We start from the raw sequence: 22,678 nt of genomic DNA, 5'->3' as shown, positions 1-22,678 counted from the left end.
GAAGGATTATACATTATAAAAGAAACTTCTTCCATTCTGAAATGAATGGCAAGTTGTAAGACTTACTTCGAAGAGGGTTTTGTATTAGTTTACTGCAAGGGTGTTTAAAGAAGATTTAAGGAGAATTACAGTTAAGCATAGCTTGCAAGACAGAACAACATCTTTCATTATCTCCAACTATTATAGTTGGGGGAAGAAAACTGGTGCACAAATCCAGTTTTGAAAGCATTTACTGCTCAATCAACATTTCTCAGCTGTACAGAGTTTTAGATAAACAGGAAGTTCTGCCTTATATCTAGTCAGATAGATTTAAGAGGTGCTAAGATAAACCCTCTTCTGAATGTAATTTACAATATACAGATAGAAGAACAAGCAGTAGCAGGAGAAAGGCTAAAAGTAATCACACAGGACACAGTTAAACAGCTGAAAAAAGCAGAAATTAAAGGTAGCTTTGCTGGACAACATTAGTTTGTACTGCTACTCATCATATGTCACATTCCCTCCCTAATATCACATTAGTAATTCATGTTTATCTGCAATGAAAAGACTCACTAACAAACTTAAAGCATGCTTTATGATCATGTATCCAATATCAAAGATTACTTGCTAGAACAGGGTCATCACAAAAAACTGCTGTAGAAACAGTTCAAATTGCCTAAAAACTTTTAGATTCACTTAATGTGGTGACAGTTGTAACAACTTCCTTGTAAACAAAGAACTTCTGCCCTGCAAACCATACTAACACAAGCACTAAGAATATGTGAATTACTTTAGAATCTCATTAAAAAAACAACAAACATATCTGGAGATGTTTAAAATGTGACACATGCAAGTGCTTCTTATAAATCAACCTTGTTGCTGTAATATGTACCTGTAGAAGAAGCAATGCGTCCTTTTCCCTCCCTTTCTGTTTCTATCAGCCGGAGGCCTCTTTCCACATAGCTCTGGAAGAACTGAGATGAGTTTTTCAGGAAGGGCTCAATATCTGCATCAGAATATTTCTTTTTGTATTCATACAGCTCTGCCAAACCCTAGGAGGGAAGAGTTTCTGTGTATTACTACAAAGGCTGCATACACTACTCTACTGCATCATGTTTTCTTCTTCACAGGAAGAGAGCGCTTACCTCCTTAGTGTTCTCCTTGGAGCCAATCTTCTTAAATATTTCTGCCAAAATATCATTCACTTTGGCTTTAGAGGCTTTTTCTTCCTAAACAAATAAAGGGAAACTTCTAAGTGAAGTGAAATACAATCTTCTCTTAAAAAAATGAAGGGAAGTTCAGACAAACTCACAGTACCTTCATCAGATCTGTTTGTTAGCTGGATACAGAACTTCAAAAATAAAAAAACACCAAAGAAAACCTTTACAAGAGTTCTATATAATCACAGCTACAGAGAAGAATAAAGACATAACCAAGCTGTAAGCATGCTTCTGAGAGGCCAGCATTTAAGATCTGGTTTGGATATGGTTACCTCTTAGTAAATGAAGTGCATTAGCAAGCAGTATAAAGCCCATGCTGCACACATCACTGTCTCAAGAGACCATCTCACCCTGGCATATATACACAATACTTAGGTAATACTAGAAACACTCTAGATTTCTAAAACAGCCATAGAAGTAGGAGATTATTTACAAAGTCACCTGCATGTGAGAAGAATAATCCTTACTCCATCACTAAATGAAGCTTGTTTTCTGAATAAATTGCCATACAACATATTTCTATTACTTACTATGCGAGAAGCCCCTTTTTCTGTATCTTTATCAGCTTTGCTTCCAGTCTGGTCCATGGAGTGTTTCATTACTCTACACAGGTGAGCCTCCAGCTCAGACTCATTTTTGTTTTCTATCATCGTTAGGTGATCTAAGATCTAAAGAAAAAGAGGCAGAAGCTTTACAAAGTACGTGAACAAATCAATTTAAAGAAGTACATGACCAATGCCAGGTCTGACCTTGGGCCCTTTCAGCTTGCACAGGGTGTGAAGCAGTGTCTTCAATGTCCTTATAGGAAACTCACTCTTACACTGCTTCAGCTTCTCTTTGGGAAAGACCTTCATGAAGATGTGGATATCCAGTAGAATCCGATCCAGATTGATGCTATTAATGGTTTCTGGCAGAAGACGCACCATTCTCCACAGACACTGGAATGACAGGTTGACTTAAAGCAGGACAACTCCAGGAAGAAATAATTAAATACTTAAGACCAAATTACACAAAACTATCTTTGAGTTGTTTCATTTTGCTGCTACATACACTGACATACATAGTTTGTGTCTGTTAAAATTATTGGTACATATGGTCTCTAATTAGCAACACTCTATCCAGATCTTCCTTTAGAAGTGATGCATAAAACTGTGTGTAGTAATACTGACTTTACTACCAATAACAAGAGACACCATTTTGCATGAAGAAGCCAAGTACACCTGAACACAGCATGATGCCCTCAGGTTTAACCTTATTAAAAATGCTGAAGTTCTCACTAAATCATGCCAGGCATAGAAGGGTGCTGTAAGATATATAAGCCAGTTTCAGCCTGGGATTGTTTGAATGCACAGTACACTAGTGTGCCTAAGAAAATAAGTCAAGCAGGTGACTGTATCTCCCTCTGTGGAGCATGTATAAGCAAATACGATCTTCTGTAAACTACTAGCAGGTGTTAAGCTTTCTCTCAGTAGAGAGAATGAAGTCATTGAATTAAACATTTAATAAATATTTCAAGTTATCGTTACTTTTTTTTTTTTTTTTAAACTATCTGTTCTTTAAAGCTACATTCCTGATTCAGATAACCAGGCATTTCAGAGTTCAAAACCACTATTAGAGGCTCACCTTCATGACAAGTTCTGAAAACTTAGGAGAGCTGGCTGTTGCTAGCAGACTGTCTTGAAGTAAAAGCAGCAGAGCACTAGAAGGATTAAGTTAGAGTTGAATTACACAGGAAAGCACTACACAAAATGGCTAATTTCTCAACACAATATTACACCAGAGGCTACTCCAGCTGTCCACATCATGCCATATAAGAGTTCTCTCTTTATAGCACTTCAGAATCAAATAAGAGACAGTCTGCTGAAATACCAAATGTATACAACCACACCAATCTAGTTTGCTTAGCCTGCCTTCAGCTGTAGAGACTATGCAGACAAGCATTACCACTAATGACCACCGACAATTATTTATTATTAGCTAAACAATCTTATAGACATGATTCTTTGCTTACAAATGACTAATGAACATAATTATTCATTCAAGGAACACAGAATAGATGGAGTAGTAGTCATGATTTTTTTTTTTAATTTTTTTTTATTATTATTATTATTTTTTTTTTTTATTAAACAACATACCTCAAAATGTTGGTCTGGTCAGATTTTTCCAGGACTCTCAATACCAAAAGATTGACTGATCGGATGACCTGCTCACCCTCCTCGAGGTCTTCAACCCGAGAATCCAGCATTAATGTAATAAGACCATGCATTAGGTCCTTTAGCACACCAGCTGAGGCTTCTCGAGCCAGACTCTCTACCTGGAACAGCTACCAATTGAAAACAAGGTTAAAAGACTTCCCTACATAAAACACTTCAATAAAGGGATTTCACTACACTATTGAATCCTTTGACATTCCTGCTTCATTCCTCAGTGGTGGATTTCTGAGTAACTTCTGAAAATACTTAAACATCCAACTAAGTATACAAAGCTTAAGGAATATTAAAATAGAACTAAATAGAAACATCAGGATGGCTGTAAGCTATTAAAGAAATAAATAGGCATTCTTCCCTACCCCTACTACTTATTCTCTGGTCCCTCCAAAAAGGTGCATTGGTGAGCAGATAACTAACAAGAAATCTTTCATAAAATCACAGTGTGCTAGCCTAGGTACAAGTCAGCTCCGCTCAGATATTCCATTTGGCTGCAACTTCAGCATAGAAATTACTTGCTTTTCACCTTAATTTATAGGTCAAATCCTTACCGATATCATGCTCCCAATAATACAGCTGTAAAGTTTCACTATCTCATCTTTGTCTAACTTCTCATCTGCCATGTGTGTATTGTAGATTAACCGAAGCTGCATAAGCGTAGCTATTAGAAATTGGTCAATGTGGCCAGACATAACTTCTGCTTTGTCTTCCTGTCTGAAAACTTCATCAATCTAAGATTCAAAAACAAAACAGAACACCCAAGTCAACATAATGAAAACAGTGCAAAATAGCTATAATTTAAAAATATTTACATAAGTCTTGCCCCTATCTATTTGCCAAGGTATTTCCATTCCAAGCTTTCACTTAAAATCAGTAAACTACAAACTTCTATTGCTAATTCCAAATACAATATGTTACAATTATATCTCTTTAAAAGATGAGTATCCTGTACAGTCTTGACATCTATTATAGATTCTGGAATTAACAACTTTGTGAAATCTTCCAGACAAAACATTTCTACATAGTTTTCACACATTCATAGAGTGGGCTTTAACTATGAGGGAAGATACAAAATCGTTCTGCTGAGTCTGCACAGCAGTTTACATTTAAAAGTTAAGTTTCATTGGCAACAGTTGCTTTTTCAAATCTGTATAGTATAGTCTCTATAGCATAGATGTGTACTTGACAAAAAATAAAAAGCACTAAGGGGGGGAGAAAAGTAGTTTGTGTTAGAGTCTATTCTGCAACACAGAAGTGAAATTGATGTTACTAAAGCGAGTCAGATGGCCCCTGTGCACTTAGTTTTGTCATCAGGGAGATTCTGAGCAGAGTCCATGTCACCTGACACGGTTACTCCACCAGAGTGCAGCTCATCAACCTCGCTGAGAAACAGCTTAGTTCAGTATGAATAGTTACACCTTAGTTCTCTTACCTGTGCTAGAGCCTGAATGCTTGTATTTATATCACCACTGGCTACTTGAGAAATGACACAGTTGATAGTAGAAGCAATGCTACTGTGCATGTCATCAAAGTGTGGCGACACAGCACGGATTCTAAACAGGTGAAAACAGGATTTGTTACCCTTTGGAGTATCCTAGTTAGTATAAACTGCTATTTTTCAGAAGCAGTTTAGACAAGAATTTTATCTTTACGGGGGACATTCAAGGTAGAAACAATTTCTAATAACATATCTATGAGTTTACCAGTATGGTAATAGACAAAATTTAGATAGACAAAATTTAGAAAGATCAATGCTGTCTTAAAAAGATAGACAACACAAAAATAAATAACCGTAACTCAGGTTTTTCCATTAGAAATAACAGCTACCCAGAAATCAAAACAGTACCGTAGATCATGACTTTGACGTCTCTTTTCAAAACAGCTGACACTTCACCTTCTCAGGTAAAGAGGTCTGAATGTACAAACTGGTCATTTCAGTTTCTCAGAATAGTTATTTAGTTCTTACTGGTTTTACTTAGATCTAACTAGACTCACTTCGGCTCAGGAATCAGGACCGGCTCAAAGATGTCATCTAGTTTGTGCTGTACAAGTGCTGGCATCTCACATTTCACAGTACCATTATCATTTTCAATTTCATCAAGATCCAGCTGAAATTCCCGTGGAACTGTATGTGCTGTCTCAGAGTGACTGCCCATATTGCGATTTTGGCTACAGAAACCAGGAGAGAGATGTTTATTACATACACTCAACAGCAAAAGTAACAGTCCTAGCATCTACTGGTAGCCCTAAAGCTCTCGTAATAGAACAGCACACATTTTGGAGATATGATTTTATTCAAGGTCCTTAAAAACTCCCCTTTGCTGCTCTCCCCTAGCTATTAGTAAAACAAAATTTTGTGAGCCAGAAGAGCAGCTGCTAGTTACTTGCTTTCCTTGCTACCTAGCTACCCTACCTACAAGATGAGGGCCCCCCCTAAACCACTGCATAGTGCTTTTAGGTATACACTAGCTAATTTTGTCAGAGATCATTGAACACAGTTTAAAGTAGCATTAATGGAATATAGGCTTGGAGTTCATGTGTGTTTTTAGGTGATGAATAGAATGCATGTGTACACAGAAACATTGCAAGCTCAACTGAATCTAGTATTCTCCCATATAACTTGTACTTCATACTAAAAGTTTCAAGGAAATGTCGTACACTATTCTCCAACAGGGACTTTTATTCCAAGATGATGAGTAAGAGGTAAGACACTGTTTCTGAGCTTTTGTTTCCAATACCATCTCTCCAGGCTCTGTTTCACACGTGCTCATCCAATTCTGTACTATGTAATTATCCTAACAAGTTAGGGAAACGATCCAGATAAATGCACACAGGTCATTCTCCCAACATTTCCAACAGCTGTCTACCATAAGTGCCATATCTGCCTGCAGCTTCACCTACAGACACCTTGGCAGAAACTTCTGCTGTTGTTCTCTTTCTTTTGTTCAGATCATAGATCTATACATCTACTGAACTGACCATGATAAACCTGTCACCCTTCGGAAGGGATGACTAGGATAGAAATGGAAAGACAGAAGAGCCTCGGCACTAAGGAGTTAGTGGGCAGTACTTACATCCTATAAGTGCGATACATAATTCTGTCCATGGAGAAGCAGTGAAAAAAGGCACAAGACCATTTAGAAAGATTTCAAGACAGACAAGACAAAAAAAAGTTTCAGACATTCCGTTTTAAATTATTTGGCCAATTTTCACAACATGCAATGATGATACACAAAATAAAATAACATAGCTGGACATGATATTAGCACATACACTATACCACCTGCAGACTATAACATATCATTACATACTTGAGTTTGGAAGACATATCCTCAGCTGGCCCCTTCCGCAGCATGCTAGCATTCGCACTGATGTTTTGGATACGCTGAGGTTTCTCCTCTGCCTGTCTCACTGGAGCAGCAGATGGTCTCTTGGCTGACCGTTTTATTCTCTCCTCCAACATGCTCATGTCTTTCTCTGACAGCTAAAACAAACAATGCTTTCACTCAGTTGAATGAATTTTAGAAGAAACGTATACCTCCTGTAGGTGACACGATTATTACAGGCTGAGGTTTTGCAATTCCAAGGCAGGTCAATACTACCATCTAGGAGCACTCCAGCAGGGTCACCTGATTACCAGATGCTTCTTCAGGAGCTAGTTAATCCATATTGACAAGCTACAATATGAAATACAGCCACTTCTAGCCCACACTGTTTCCAAGAAACAAATTATTTTTAATTCAAATCCTAGCACTATAAGTTTAATTGTTGCTGAAGAACAAAACACACCTATCCACCCTTCCATATCCTCTATACTTATGAACCCCAGGCAACATTTTAACACTGTGGACTCTACTACAGAAGCCAAGGTCCTGCTACAGCTTGCCTGTTCCAAGTACTTGCAACTCAACCATCGTATTTCCAGTTACACTCACATTTCCAATCAGCTTGAATACTTGGTCACCATGAACATTGTAAACGGTTACAATGGTGTTCAGTGCAGCATTGCGAACGGTGTTGTCTCTATCACCAATATGAGTTGCCATTTCTTTCAAGGCTTTCCCTGGAGTTGGCTGGCATACGTTCATACCATAGGATTCAACCAGACATCCAAGCTCTTCCAGGCACTCTGAAGGAAGAAAATGACACAAGCACGTTCAAAATTAAAGCTGCTGGGAAACAATCCTCTGACTTCCATGCTGTTTGAGAACTAACATTCACTATACAGAAGGGTGAATCACAATGCTCAGTTAATTAACAGAATGATAGTTCTTGCCCTCCATGTTGATAGATGCACACACTCTGGGTGATTTATGAGATAAAGAAGCACACAAGCATCTAAAAGCTGTCAGTCATTCCCATACCTTTCCAAGTATTTCCCATTACTGTGAGCTATGTGATGTTTAACTTCACAACTAGGCAGTTTAGACAGTTGTAACTTTGTAGTGTCGTATCATAGAATTTAACCTTCTAGATATATCAGGATGAAATATTCAAGGTGATCATGAAACTGAACTTTAAAACACCATATGGTAAACAATTCCTAAAGTAAAACAGTTGAGACTTCTGTACAGCATAGAGACACCTTTTCAAAGTTCTGATCATATTATCAGATTCCCTTAGTGACTTGGACAGTACTATCATTGTTCTCCACAGCACTGTTTTATTAAAACCAGTCTCCTCAAGGAAGACTCAAACTTAATGTTAATGTTAAATTACTATCAACAGATCGTTATACCATCCAAAGATAAAAAATAAAGAGCAAGATTATTCTTCTTTTAAGTAAAATACACGACAGGGTTACTTGCAAGTGCATATATTTCTATGTACAAGGCAAATCTCATCTTCCACTACAAGTTATGTTGGCTTTTCAGGATGCAAAACAACATTGCTAAAAATTGAAACTGCTTAGTATGTAATGCCATTTCCCACCTGCACGCTGTTTTGAGTTTTTAGATTTTGTCCCCTCCATGATGAAAGTAAACATTTTGCTGGCTGGATATATGAGACACATCCTATTCAGGATGGCACGAACATCTTTGCGGATGACATCTTTTGGTTCTCCTACCTAATAGAACAGCAAAAACAGTTGGGAAGAAATACTAAACATTTTGAACAGTCTCTTCATACTGATGAGTAGTTTAATGTCAACACAGTCTAAATTATTCTCAGTGCAAAAACTGCTTCTGGAAAATGCCTTTTAAAGGCAAACACGCAATACATTCAGAATGAGCATCAAACACTGTAGTAATTTGTTATCCTGCAATGTTCCCCACAGAAAGTGAGGTTAACTTCTGTATAATAAATAGTACCTTTATGATGAGATATGGGATGAAAGACGATGCTTCATTTTCCGTAAGGTGATACTCTTCTTGACTCAGCATATTGAAAAGCAATTTAAGGTATTCAAGTGTTTTCATAAGAACACTTGTGTTGGTATCAAAGAACCGAAGGGTAAGCCACTTTAGGATGAGATCCAGGCAGCTGATGACTCCATCTTTCTCATTTTCCAAATGCTTCAAACAACACGGGGAAAAAAGAGGGGCAAAGTGAAACACACTGTTCAAGAAATCAGAATAAGAAAAAAGTTATGCCTGCTAAGACAGTCTACACACACTGATTTCTAAAGCTTCAAGTGCTCACTTTTAACTTACAGAGCTTTCTGAAATCTTAAGAAAAAAACTCTAGTAAACAAACTAATTTTCTCTTCTCCTCAAAACCATAAAATTCATTAATTATCTGAAAAAAGTTTCAATTTCACAGTACAGTTACTTCTGGCTTCTCAGAACACTCCTAGTTAGTTTTAATTCAAGATGAGACAGCAAGGATTAATTATTTTTGCTGTCATCCACTAGCACAGATCCAAACTTACCTCAATCATAACAGCCAGTGCTTTGTTGTGGTGCTGGAAGTCTGCATGAAACATCTCATCCTGTAACCATTTGGCTACACAACTGGACATCTGAGTTTTCAGCTGTTCAATGTATTCATCACGAGGAGTAGTGAAGTTCCACTTCAACACCTGCAAAAAGTCAGCATTTGGAACTCAAAGCAAGCAGCACTTTTTGTTCTTGAAAAAAATCTGCAAATTGCACTGTTTTCAGTCTCTGTTTTCAAAATTTTTTCATTATCAAAAGATAAAGGGAAAACTTGCTCGTCTTGGCTTACATTAAAGATCCTGTGTTGAGCAGTCATCTTTAGGCTGTCAACTTAATTACTATCAAATACTTAGAGTGGTTGTTTTTAAGCTACATAGGCCTACTCACTGGCAAGTAATCAATAAAGCATACTTCAAGCAACAAAGTTTCCATGTGCACAAAAAAACAAGCTTGTTAAGAAGTACCGTTCAAAGTACATATAAAGAACTTAATGTGGATCCTAGAACTCCAACATTACATATATGCACAAAAAGTTGATCAACTTGACACTGTAAAGCTAAGGATCATCTCTTAGAAGCTGTAAGAAGTTCTACAAGAACATACGGATGCACAAAATCTGATGAACTGACAAACATCACAAAGTAATATGGGCCTAAGCAAGTCAACTGGGGCACTAGATAAACAACCCAAAGGACAAACAGAGAATAGAACTTTCACGTCCTAGCATAAATTCTAAATGCCAGAACAAAAGGATGTGTTAAAGTTAATGCATTTAGATCTTTCTCACCTTCAGTCCTTTTTCATCTTTCATTCTCTGTTCTTTCCCATTTGGGACTATGATAAAAATGGGACCTGATTTGTCATCATCCTCCTTCAAAGTAGGCTTGTTTAATACTTTCTTCCCCTGTATACCCTGAGAAAACAAAAACAAAAAAAACCCCAAACCCAAGGTTTGCAAGGAAGCAATGCAAGACATATGCCTTAGTCCAAGCAATAGCAAGCATTAGATGCCAGCCAACCTCATGCTGCCTACATAAACAAGAGCCAGAGAGAAGCTGAAAGAATAAAGTTGATTAGAATTTTTTAAAGTATGTGCTCTGCTGCTGTGGAAGCAATACTCGTGACAGTGTGTGCAACAGCACCCTGTGAAAGATGACATATCATTCTGGACCAGTGCACCAGTTACCCACGCACATACCTAAAACCCAATGTAGTACCTGTTTGATAGATTTGCTCTTTGTCAGTCTGGTATTGCCTTTGCTGAAGTTTGTATTAGTTTTGGACAGGCTGGTACTGCCCTTGGACACAGTGCTATCAACATCTGACTGCTGTAAATAAGCCATAAAAAAAAAGGCTTTGTTGTTAAGAGACGTATTTACTTGGAAGAGTTACCAATCCAAATCTCTTACATGGGCTTTTATTTATTTTTGTGTTCACTGCAGAGGCATTAACTCCAGAATCAAAGCCCTGACAAGCAAATATATTAACCTCAGCAAGCCTACAACATCCTTCAAAGTTTGTTCCATTCATTTCTGTCATAGATCTGGACTTGCATTAGTTATTCTCATAACATTACTTGAGGCAATAGAAGCAAATGGATTATAAAACAAGGGTTTTTTTGCTTAACTTTAAAATAAATAGAAAAAAATCACAACGAAAAAACAATTCAAGCATGCGCAGCTGAGGCTATGACTGTGCTTTCAAACATATTCCTCCTCTTCTTGCTCCTGTGTTCAAAATTTTACCTTTCCAACTGTAAAGGAGATAAATTTCCTTCAATACATGGATTCAACACTGTTGTTCACAGCAGAACAGGAATGGTAAGAATAAATTCTCAATTACTTGAAACCAAGAAGGCCAAGCAAATTTATAATATGGAATGAGCTGTTCACAAGGCTTTTTTTTTTTTTTTTTATAAAAAAAAACAAAACAGACTTAGTTAAACATTATTTCTGTTATTATCTACTTAAGATATAGGAACACCTAATTTCAGAAATCAGACAAACACATTGATTCTTTATAAAAGCAGTCCCAAGAAAGGGCTATACTCTTTTACCCATAAAACATTATTCAATCTGTTCATGTAATTGAATTAATATCACACAAAATAGAATAATTACCTTAGTTTTAGAGGAAGCTCCTCCTACTTTGGCTTTTTTGGGATCAGGCTTGGATTCCATGGTATTTGACCCTGAATCTTCAGCAAGAGCTGGAAAAACAAAGATCATCCCAAACTAACAGGAAGCCTATTACAGATCAACACTGTTTTTCTGTTCTTAGAACAGAATAATAAAACTATTCATGAAGATAACGATAGTAATGTGTGATAACGCCCTTATCACACAGAAGTCAGAAGATTTTCTTTTGCATGCTAGCACACAAAGTTCCCAACATCACAGGACATCAAATTTGTCATAGTTTAAAACATAAATAATCATTAAAGTACTGTTTCACAAAAAATTCTTCTTAGGGGAATGTAAACCAACCCTTTTTTTTCAGTTATTTCCCAGAACTTGAGAGGTTACCTGATGCAGTTTGGAATTTGGCCGGAGCTGCTCCGCCTCCCACTCTGGAGGATGCTTTAGCAGGCGGAGCCGGTTTGGCTGGCATGTTGGCTTTGGCTTTTTCAAGCATGGCCAGTACCTGGTCTTTGGAAGTAGGCTAGAGGGCGGGAAAAGAAAATAACAGATATGGAAGGATTACTATTTCAATACATACCACAGACAAGAAGAACAACAGTACTCTGAAGCAGAATATTTTCTAGTAAGCTTCTTTCGTGGCACTTAGAACATCCATGCTTTCAGATCTTCCCATTTTGAAATGGGACACCTTGCCATTAGTTTATTTCTGGAAGATGTATATGAAACGAACTAGCAGTCTGTTCCAACTGAGCAGTCCTATGAAATTACTTGAGAACCTTGAGTTATTGTTTGAGTAAGCCATCTTCGAAGTATGTGTTTAAAGGCATACAGTTAGACAATAAATGGTAAGCTATCAGCAAATAGATTTCTTTCAGAAAAATACACGTTGTGAATAAATAACAAGCTCTTATAGTGATAAATCAGTTGTGGCCACGATCTTTCTGAAGTACAGAAAACTTGCAATCTCCTGACCTTGTTTTCAGCCACCTGAAGTTCAGTGCAGGCAAGGCTTTCCATGACCAAATACATCACAAACCTAACCATTTAATGTTCACTTATTCAAAGTCACATTAGCCACTCTTAGTCACAGCAATACCTTCAGCTTGCCGGTGGCTTTTGCCATCTTCTCAAAGCCAAGATGCATCATAAAGAATGGCAGGGCATCCTGAGCCTTTTTACGCACATCCCCATTTCGATCTTCAAGGCAGGAGTAGAGGTGAGGCACACATAAGAGCAGGTCAGAAGGAACAGAGCGGAGGGTAGGCAACTTGTCAGCCAACCAACCAAGAAGCTAAAAGTTTAAAAAACGTTTTTGAATAAGTGATTATTGATATTTGGAACATCTAACATAAGCCATAAGAGCATAAACAGTAGTCCTTTATTCACTCACACAAAGAAAAGGAAAAAACTATGTTTAGTCAAACATACCCTTAAATAACATAAACGTAGATTTAACAGGAAAAAAAACAAAAAGTGAGTACAGTATTTGAACGTGCAGCTACTTTAAAACTTGGAGCCTGGTCAGGTAAGACTGCGTGGGCTGTTTCCTCCTTCTGTAAGTAACACTAGAATTTCAGACTAGGTAGTGCAGCTAATTATTAAGTTGCACTTCATTAACCTCAATATATTAACACCTCCAGTTCTCGTCTTCATCACTACTGTGTTAATTTGATGTAAAACAAAACAGCTCTTCACCTCACCAAAAGAGGCAAAACCTCCATTTTGGAGGCACTAAAATCTAAGTTACAGCTAATCACACTAGGGGGCAGCTCATTAGCCCTGTAAAGTTTTGTCAGCAAGAACAGAGAGTTGCCTCTTGTTTACTCATGTAATAGTTGTATTACGTAACATCAGTTTGCTTATATAAATTTAGTCCATAGCAAAAACAGTTATTTTGAGCAAATACACACAAAGAGCAATTAAGGGAAGCCTACCTCTTGTCTTAGAAAAGGATTTTCTTTTTTGAGCTCCTCAGATAGGTCTTCTCCTTCCAGCCACTCTTTCATGCCAGTTTGTTCAGCCCAGGCATTCACAGTTGCTAGTGCAGCAGCACGAACGTTATTCTGTAGCAATAACGAGATTTATGAATAATCCTAAAGAAGGGTCAGAAGATTACAACAGAAGACTCTACATCATAAATTTTGAAATACATTCTCATTCGCTACTTGAGAAACGTAGGATTCAGAATCTAATTTTGGTGACGCTATCACATACGGAAATAAGAAAATCATACCATATACCTATCATTTTTTAATAGTATGTTTAATAAACAGGCACAAAAGGTTATCTTTAGGAACACTTTGAACTTGCTATCTTAACCTTAACTCCTGAATGAAAAAATAGGTACAGATAAGGTTGACTTCTAAAGAATAAGGCTGATTTATGTAATGATTATAACTGGCTTAGCACATGCATCTAGCAGGACAAGAAGATTATGGAACCTGGTAGTAGTTTCAGAGCAGTCTCATTTCAGGTTTGTGAGCCAAGGTCTAAACAAGGACAGATGAGTCTCTTATTCAGTTTCTACCTTTAGCATTTTGATTTAAAAAAAAAAAACTTTGTCTTTTTTTGAAACAGTTATGTGAAATTGAAAGTCAGGTGAAACACGCGATTCTTAAAAAAAGAACTGTCAGTACAAACATGAGTGTACACATAAGAACAGATCACTCTCCAGTAGGCTGAGTATGAAGCAAGATGATACTAAAGCTAAAGGATGTGTGTTTGTGTAACAAATACATAAGATGCATGTTACATTTGCACTTAAAATTGACTCAATTCAGGCACATACCCAGAGTCAGCATCCTTGCTAAAAACTCATCCACAGAGGGAAAGAAAATTTCTGTGCCAAATGCAAACAGGTACATTTGTCTACTTGCAGGTTACAGACTGGTTTTGCTTAATTATTCACTGACTCTACTGCCAGCATTTTAAGTGTAGCTCAAAGATCTTCCTCATCTCCCTAAACACTAGCAACTGGATAAATCTTGCAGAACAGTTATTACTGCAATACTGTCTGGATGAGTATATAATCCTATATCAGTATCACAGCACAATGTAATTGTAATATCAGTAACAGTGGTATTATGCATTTGTATTGCACCTTTTGGTGATGATACAGGTTAATCTGAGTAGGTCTCATCCTTAAAAGTCATGTACTTGCGAGTGAAGAGAGCTTGCTGTTTTCTCATGATAACTTGAGGGGTGAATAGAAGAAAGAAACCAGCTTGCTCACAAAAAAATTAGTTCCTGGACTAAAACTTATTTTAGTGATTTTTTTTTTTTTTTTTTTTTTTTAAATCTAGATCCTTATGCTAGTCCTCCCATTGTTTGGAAGTAGACCCAGTTTCACTGTTGTATTAAACATGACAATTTCTGTAGCACAATTTGTGCATAATCTCAGAACTGTGCAAAAATGAATTTCTAGACGGTAATTCAAAATCTGTATCCTTGCAACCGCACCATGTAGTTTTGAGCTTTAAACAGAGATGATGAGCTCTTCAGTTCACATAATGGGGTGTCTGTTTTGTTAGAAGCTTTAAGTCATCTCTGTGGCTTTGGACGTGCTGGATTTTAAATAGAACTTCGGCTCCTCAGAGAGATCCTAGAGAAGGGAAAGAAACTAGATACGGTGACTTACAAGTAGCACCAGGATAATACTTGTCCTCTTCACAGAATAAGCATGATTTCCAGCAGAAGGGACCACGAGATTTTGAGTGCTGATCAACTCCATCTTCAAAATTGCCAGTACTCAAGGCATCAGCAATTCTTGGCAACCCTGACTAGTCTCCACATACCAAATGATTTAAATTTATTTTAAAGTGATACTCATCTATTTATGGCAGGAAAGACTTGCTGTCATTCCTACTGGTGCGTACAAACACATCAAGCTTTCTGACACAAAAAGGACAAGTGTCTTTTGAACTCCTTGCACGGAGTACTTCAGAGTTTCTGCCTCTTAAAGAAGGAAAAGAGTGAAGTCAATGCAGACACCACCAATACCAAGGATGCAGACGCATTAAGCATTGGTACACTGATGCATGTTGGCATGCAACATCAGCATGTTGTACTTCAAGTATCAGCACAGCTCGTCAGTAGACTAGAAGACATTTTGCTTTTTCATTTGTAGAGTCAAGAATACCACAGCTTGTTAAAAACTGGAAGCTGGCTTCTCTTGCTTTCAAATACACTCCTCAGAAATAGTAAGCTCCATGAAATTGAAGCACAGAAGCAGTTACTTTCCCCTAGACGACAACCAGCTTCTTCAAATAAGGAGGGAACCCTCTATGTTCAATAACAAGCAGTTGATTAGAAGGTACTTGCTAAACCAATATCAGTTTATGTTGAGTGAGCTTTGGCTTTCAGAAGAGCAATGTTAAACTCCAGGCACTTCCACTGGAAGAGTTCATCTAGGTTTGGGGGAGGAAAAGGGAAGATGATTCTCCTTCTCAATCTGCATATAAATGCAGGCTTGTGAAACTGTGTCAAGCACCTTTCTCCTACTGGCACCATCAACACCATAAATAGTACTTCAGTAGGAATCCAGTTTTGACACACATCTTCAGCAGCTTTCCAAGTGGTTGCTTTTGCTGCTAGGAGGACTTCCAATTTCAACCTGCTCACCTATTTTCTGCACCTTTTACTACTCACACTCAGAATAGGAACATCTGAAATATCACCTCTGATGATTGCCTGTGAATTCTGGCACAAAATCGTTAGCATCTTCTCAAGCCTCCCTCTCTCCAGTTGCTGCAAATAGTTCTTTCCCATGGTCCTAGCTTTGATTTGAAACAGTATCTTGACAAGCTCAAGGCTGACATTATACAAGCTTCAGTATAAGCCAGTGTCATATTTCAGCCTACACAGAAGTCTCCCACACAGTGACACAGAACAAGACAACACTGCACACTGGAATTCACACTGATACACTAAAAAAAAAGTTCTACAAGCAACCTTAAAGTCAATCAGGTTTTCTTGGTAAAGTAGTGTACTTTCAGTCTGAAAGTTCAGTTCACATATACATAGTCACTGTGTTTCGTTTCTAAGATGAATTATGACTCCAGCTCCTGTTATTCACAAGCAGGAGAATATATCTCATGCAGAATGCATACCAAGGATACTTTATTTGGATAATAAATTGTCATGTAAGCAAGAACAACCCCGTTCCAGAAAAACACCATCACAGCTTGCATGAGCTCCCAAAGCTTTAATTACCATCCACATCTCAAAAGCAAACAGTAACAGTTATTCCCAGGGCAGTGAAATGCAAAAATGACACCAAGTTGGCTGGAAATGTTGATCTGCCTGGGGGAAACAAAGCCCTACACAGATCTTGGAAATACCACTTTTCTGAAAGAGTGGTCAAGCACTGGAATGGGCTGCCCAAGGAGGTGCTGGAGTCACCGATCCTGGAGGTGTTCAAGGAACATTTGGATTGTGTTGAGTGACATGGTTTAGTGAACAGTATTGGTGATGGGTGGATGGTTGGACTGGATGATCTTGAAGGTCTTTTCCAATTTTAGTGATTCTGTGATCTGGACAGGCTGGATAGCTGGGCTGAAGCCAATGGGATGAGTTTCAACAAGGCCAAGTGTCAGGTCCTGCACTTTGGCCTCAACACCCCCAGGCAATGCTACAGGCTTGCGGCGGTGTGGCTGGAAGACTGTGTAGAAGAAATGGACCTGGGGGCATTGATTGATGCTCGGCTGAACATGAGCCAGCACTGTGCCCAGGTAGCCAAGAAGGCCAATGGCATCCTTGCTTGCATCAGAAACAGTGTTGCCAGCAGGAACAGGGAAGTGATTGTCCCTCTATACTCAGCTCTGGTGAGGCTGCACCTCGAGTACTGTGTCCAGTTTTGGGCCCCTCACTGCAAGAAAGACATTGAGGCCCTGGAGCAGGTTCAAAGGAGGGCAACAAAGCTGGTGAGGGGTCTGGAGCACAGGCCTTATGAGGAGCAGCTGAAGGAGCTGGGATTGTTCAGTTTGGAGAAGAGGAGGCTCAGGGGAGACCTCATTGCTCTCTATAACTATCTGAAGAGAGGCTGTAGTGTGCTAGGGATTGGCCTCTTCTCTCATGTAACGGGTGATAGGGAATGGCTTCAAGTTATACCAGGGGAGACTTAGGCTGGATGTTAGGCTGCCCAGGGACGTGGTGGAGTCATCAACCCTGGAGATGTTCAAGGAACATTTAGATGTTGTACTGAGGGATATGGTTTATGAGAACTATTGGTGACGGTTGGATTGGATGATCTTGTAGGTCTTTTTCAACCTTGGTGTTTCTGTGATTCTGTGAATAGGAGAAAGGTATAAGCATCTTACCTTACTGTCCCCAAGGACTGTAATGACAGGAATGCCCAAATTTTTCACATGCTGTTTGATATTGGGGCCCATTGCTGTTGCCAACTGCTGAAGAATGCTCAGCGTTTGTTGCACCTGCATATAAACAGAAAGACTTTGAATAAGCTACAGTTACAATCATATGTGCAAAATTCAAAGTCACATGGGGAGAGTTAACACTGCTGTACATAAGCTTTTACTTCAGAATGCCTGCTCAGTGATATAGGGAAACTGAAAGAGGATGTATGGCAACCTACATAATCTTCTTCCTTTTTTTTTTTGTTTGAAGATTTTTTCATTAATACACTCCACTGGTTTCAAACTAACGGTTTCGTGACATTGCAACAGCTCTCAGCCATAAACTATTTCTCATTTCTGAACTGGAAATAGCTCAAGTAGGTTTTCAAATAACATACCAAGATTTTATTGGAGTCATTCAGACGACTCTTCAAAGCAGCAGGAAGTTCTCCTATGTTGGGCTGTATGAACTTGGCATCATTAATAATGCTTGCCACTTCATCTAGACCTTCTTTTCTGATCTTCCAGTTTTTGTCCCCAATCTTAGCCACTAGCTCAGCTGTGATCTTATCACTGTACAAAACAAAGAGTAAAAAGTCCATTTTCTTAGTTATATGCCTTCAGTATTCGAGTGCTTTAATAATACAGATTTACGCTTATAAAGGATGTCAATTAAGCTTTGAATTGCAGAGCAAATGTCTTCAAGTTGTAGAATATAAATGTACCCAATATCTGTTCTTGGCAGAAGATCCACAACATCATTCCCAACATCTTCTTGTTCCTCTTCCTCACCATCATCCCCACTTCCTCCACTGTGCCTGGAAATGCCACGAGTTGGGGCTGGTGCTGTCTGTCCTTGCATCTGCAAGGAACAAAAATTTACAACGGCTATGTTAGAGTTTGACATTAAAAATTAAGGCACTCGCACAACACTAATACACTATTTCAGCGTCAGAGACTTTAAAACATAATACTCCAAAGAAAAAAAAAAAACAAATCCAAAACAAGAGCTTTTGCAATCTGTCATAGGAAAAAAAACTATTGGCATAGCTAGGAACAACGCATTTAGCTCATCAAAGCAGCTGCTATCTTAAGAAACCTGGTTCACTTAGAACAAAATCAAAGGTTATATCCACAGTATTAGTACACATTCCAACTACTGCTGTTTCCAAGTAATTTTAGTGATACTTGGTATTGAGAATGCTACACTTCATACCTTTTCAAATTCTGCATCGATCTGAGAGAGAAGGGCTGGCTTCTCATCCTCAAAAAACATTCGCAAAGGTGGTCCCACATAAAGATACATGACTCCCAGCAAGGTAATGGCAGAAGTCCTTACAGCCTGACAGAAAGGTGATAAAAAGCGCTCAGTCTTCACATTAAGGACTGATCAAAATTCTGGATTAAAATAAATTTTCTTACTGGGTTAGTTGCAGCAAGAGCTGTCTTCACATTACTGATGAAAGCTTTGACATTCAGCCTGTGGAAAAAAAGTCACATTATTCCCATGAGTACATACGAAAAAACCAAAAGCAATCGTAGTATACTAAAAATTTAAAAAATGCGATGAGAATGAGAAATCACTGAGAAGCAGAAAATATTCCCACATTAATATCTTAAGTACAGGGTACAAATTCAATAGATCAGTTTTGGGAATAACCTGCTATGAAAGTCAACACAGTAAACTTAAGATAGTTAACATCAAATGCTATATATTAGAGTTGGAGAGCTTCTTAAATTACTACAATTCTGAGATTGCTAGTATTAAAATACATAATAAACATACATAATAAAAAGCATTTTTTTTTGTAAACCTGTACCAGGATCTTGCTGAAAAAGGTCCGAATTTCAGAATCAGTAATTCACAAGAGAAAGAAGGAAGATTTAGATTACTTAGCCTTCTATACTACCACTGCACAGCAACAGAAAACAGATGGGTCAACATGGAAGCTTCCTTTGTATGGTTTCAAACACCGCCGTTCTATTATCATCTCCATTCATACATTACTCTGGTGGAAATATACTTTTTGTGGAATCTGTCTTAATATGAAGTGCTACTGAGAAAAGTTCTCAAGACTTAATCAACGCAACTACCCATTTCATGGCTGTTAAATAATCCAGACAGTCAAAGTAACTGCCTAAGCAATCAACTAAACTAGCATTTGATTGCTGATCCACCAATCAGAAATTTGTTCTCATAAGTGAATGGCACATTACTGTATACACATAGTAGAGAGCGTTCAATTAAGAGATAGGTGCTGAGAAACTAAGGAACATTACACTGGTGCTAATGAAGAATTTATTTTCTACCCCATCCAGCATCATCCATTGTGTTGGCTAAAACATCACCTAAAAATCTACCCCAGTGAGAAAAATAAGCATCCCAGTATGTATTTCTCCGTATTGTGCCAAACAAAACTATATTGTGATGCATCAGAGCATAGATGTACTAAAACACTATTACTCATCCCACTCCCAAATGTGTGGAAGGCTCTTCAGAGAAGTCCCAATGAGAAGAGATCTTTTAACAAAAGGATGTAACCTTACTACTCCTGTCAGATGCTTTTGTTTACATGTTTAGAACTGGAAGAGCAGCTGATAAAGTCAGTACCAGAGCTGAGAAAACTAAAAGTTCAGTGCACTTGCACTCTCAAGAAAGAGCAAATCTTCAGCCCAAGATAAAAAACAGATTGAAATTTCTCTTGGAAGACATACCCAGAAAAGCCAAACTCTTTAATTGCATTTGAGAGCCAGTTCAAAGTTTCCGACTGGTTTTTAGGGTTCTTTTGAGAGAAAGCCATAGCCACAACCTGGAACAGAAAAGTAAAGCTTGAGTTTTCATTGGCAAGCCAGGTGACAAAGAACTATTGTACATAAGTGAGTGATAATACCTGCAAAGACCAAGGTAGTGCAAATAAACCAAAAGAGCAGGGGGTAACAAACAAAGCAAAATTTGTTGTGTCACTGCAGCATAATATAATTGCAGCTGAAGTAAAACAGAAGTTATTAAGTACTAAAAGGCTTTCAGAGATTAGCTATATTACAGAAGCGTACAAGTGTTTTTCTTCCCCACTTTTTTACTTTTTTTTTTTATAAACAATATTTCAGAAAGGTACTTATTTACTACTCATTATTTGTTGCATTTAACAGCTATCTCAAGAGATACCTTCAAACTTCCCTGTGCTAAGCAACACAGGAAAACAAAACAACAACAACAAAAAAACCATGAAGACTGAAGACTTATTCCCTGAATTGAAAGAACACATTTGTCTTTAACAGAAGAATACTTTTGCTATCCACTCACCTGCTCAGCAGTCCATGGCAGCTGGCATGCCTCAGCTATTGCTGTCATGGCTTCTTTTGCATTGCTCCCACACTTCACATCACCAACCTTGTCTACAAGACCATCCAATACAACCTGTGCTGAAGTCTTGGAGAAGTTTCCTTTCTGTGCAATCAATGCAACTATATGCAGTTTCATCTGCATCACCTGGAATGTTCATAATAGCAAGGAAGTCATTCACTTTTATATATTTTAGATCTTTAAGAAGTGTGTATGTATTTAATGTAAAAATACAAATTGTATTTCTATTAAGTTGTGTCTACTCAAGTACATACATGCATTTGTCTGAGTATAAACTATATATGTTTATATAAACATTGTCTGAATGTGTATACACATTTTAATACACAATCAATAATACTGAGCAACCATTATTAACTTTTAGAATTTATCTATACCTATATATGCATATACACAAACACCTATACAGATCTAGACACGTACAAGAGACTCCTGAAGCCACAATTGTAAGCAAAAAAAAAATCCGATTTTAGAGTATATATTCTCATTTGACTGCAGAGACAACTGTGGATGCTGTACTAAAGCAATAACGTATATACAGCTAGGGTCTTTTTTCAGTTGGAAAAACAGCTTACATTAAGTAATAAAAATGAGTTGCTACTTACTGAAATAAAGATGTATTACCTGAAAGTTTGTTTCCTTCCAACCAGGTTTCTTGGCCAGCATTCTTACTAGAGCTTGGCAAGGCATTTCACTTCTCTCCATAAGCTCAACAGCCTTAAGGATAAACATCAAAAGTTAACCAAAAGGTCACAAATTGTGCAAAAAAGAAAAAAACACCAACAAACAAACAACCAAAAACCAAACATCCATACAAATGGAAATTACCTGAATTGTCATGCAAGTGTTTTCTTAATATTAGACTAAGCTGCAGAAATCCTTAGCATAAGAATTTACCTGAATAGCCTTGCTATAAGACCCATTCCTGCAAGGAGCTCATTTTAAAACACACTGAGCCAACATTTCAGTGGAAGCGTTCATACTTCTACACTTTGTTTATCCTTTAAGTGTATTTACAAGCACTTGTTGGCCATTCCAAATCTGGAAATGTAACATTTAATAAGTGGCCCATCTAGAAAGCTGACTACAAAGCAGAGACTAAGCCTTAATGTAACCCATTCCACTGAGACTTTTAACATCCTCACATTTGAGCAAATCTGCTTAGGCTTTTGCAGCAGTATCTCAGTGCTGCCAGCAACAGCACTGTTTCATAATTTCAGTTAGTCTACACTTTCACTAAAATATTAAATCTCAATAGCAACTGCAATACAATGGTATGAACTACTTGTACATCAACAGCTGATTGCTTTTTGAATGCGAACTCAAAGATTTTATGATAGATACCACAGGAAGAAAAAAAAAAGTCAGGCTTCACATTCAACTTTTGTAGTACATCACGTTTGTAACTACATGAAGCCCTCATTACCAGTTATGAATACTAATATTGCTGTCATAAGTTTCAAACATTAAATATTTACAAACTGAAACTTTAATGTTATGATCAGTTGCTGCTTAAAATGCAACCAATGGAGACT

General features: G+C 37.8%; 1 protein-coding gene and 1 non-coding gene across 6 annotated transcripts in view; both read right to left on the bottom strand.

Moving 5' to 3' along the window:
• The window catches only part of CKAP5 (cytoskeleton associated protein 5), a 47,375-nt gene that overhangs the window by 3,614 nt on the left and 21,083 nt on the right, over window positions 1–22,678 (bottom strand). For 4 of the 5 annotated variants that reach the window (XM_085224705.1, XM_085224708.1, XM_085224706.1 and 1 more), the window contains exons 16-43: window positions 21,768–21,860; window positions 21,084–21,269; window positions 20,495–20,589; window positions 19,202–19,259; window positions 18,996–19,121; window positions 18,505–18,641; window positions 18,178–18,352; window positions 17,744–17,857; window positions 13,361–13,489; window positions 12,523–12,717; window positions 11,811–11,946; window positions 11,406–11,494; window positions 10,503–10,613; window positions 10,073–10,198; window positions 9,279–9,428; window positions 8,719–8,922; window positions 8,339–8,474; window positions 7,342–7,535; window positions 6,718–6,890; window positions 5,402–5,575; window positions 4,839–4,959; window positions 3,958–4,137; window positions 3,335–3,522; window positions 2,823–2,898; window positions 1,949–2,137; window positions 1,730–1,867; window positions 1,125–1,208; window positions 872–1,031 (exon numbers count right to left, since the gene is read on the bottom strand). In XM_085224705.1, coding sequence (XP_085080831.1) covers window positions 872–1,031; window positions 1,125–1,208; window positions 1,730–1,867; window positions 1,949–2,137; window positions 2,823–2,898; window positions 3,335–3,522; window positions 3,958–4,137; window positions 4,839–4,959; window positions 5,402–5,575; window positions 6,718–6,890; window positions 7,342–7,535; window positions 8,339–8,474; window positions 8,719–8,922; window positions 9,279–9,428; window positions 10,073–10,198; window positions 10,503–10,613; window positions 11,406–11,494; window positions 11,811–11,946; window positions 12,523–12,717; window positions 13,361–13,489; window positions 17,744–17,857; window positions 18,178–18,352; window positions 18,505–18,641; window positions 18,996–19,121; window positions 19,202–19,259; window positions 20,495–20,589; window positions 21,084–21,269; window positions 21,768–21,860 — 3,937 coding nt within the window. The remainder of the gene's footprint in view (window positions 1–871; window positions 1,032–1,124; window positions 1,209–1,729; window positions 1,868–1,948; window positions 2,138–2,822; window positions 2,899–3,334; window positions 3,523–3,957; window positions 4,138–4,838; window positions 4,960–5,401; window positions 5,576–6,717; window positions 6,891–7,341; window positions 7,536–8,338; window positions 8,475–8,718; window positions 8,923–9,278; window positions 9,429–10,072; window positions 10,199–10,502; window positions 10,614–11,405; window positions 11,495–11,810; window positions 11,947–12,522; window positions 12,718–13,360; window positions 13,490–17,743; window positions 17,858–18,177; window positions 18,353–18,504; window positions 18,642–18,995; window positions 19,122–19,201; window positions 19,260–20,494; window positions 20,590–21,083; window positions 21,270–21,767; window positions 21,861–22,678) is intronic. The other variant, XM_085224709.1, reaches the window with a different exon arrangement.
• LOC116216722 (small nucleolar RNA SNORD67) lies at window positions 4,680–4,790 on the bottom strand. Its single transcript, XR_004160039.1, has one exon. It is a non-coding gene; the product is annotated as a small nucleolar RNA SNORD67 (small nucleolar RNA).

Source organism: Meleagris gallopavo, chromosome 5 (assembly GCF_905368555.1).
Source record: "Meleagris gallopavo chromosome 5, MGAL_WU_HG_1.1, whole genome shotgun sequence".
NCBI lineage: Eukaryota > Metazoa > Chordata > Aves > Galliformes > Phasianidae > Meleagris > Meleagris gallopavo.
This window is presented reverse-complemented; position numbering and strand designations above follow the sequence as displayed.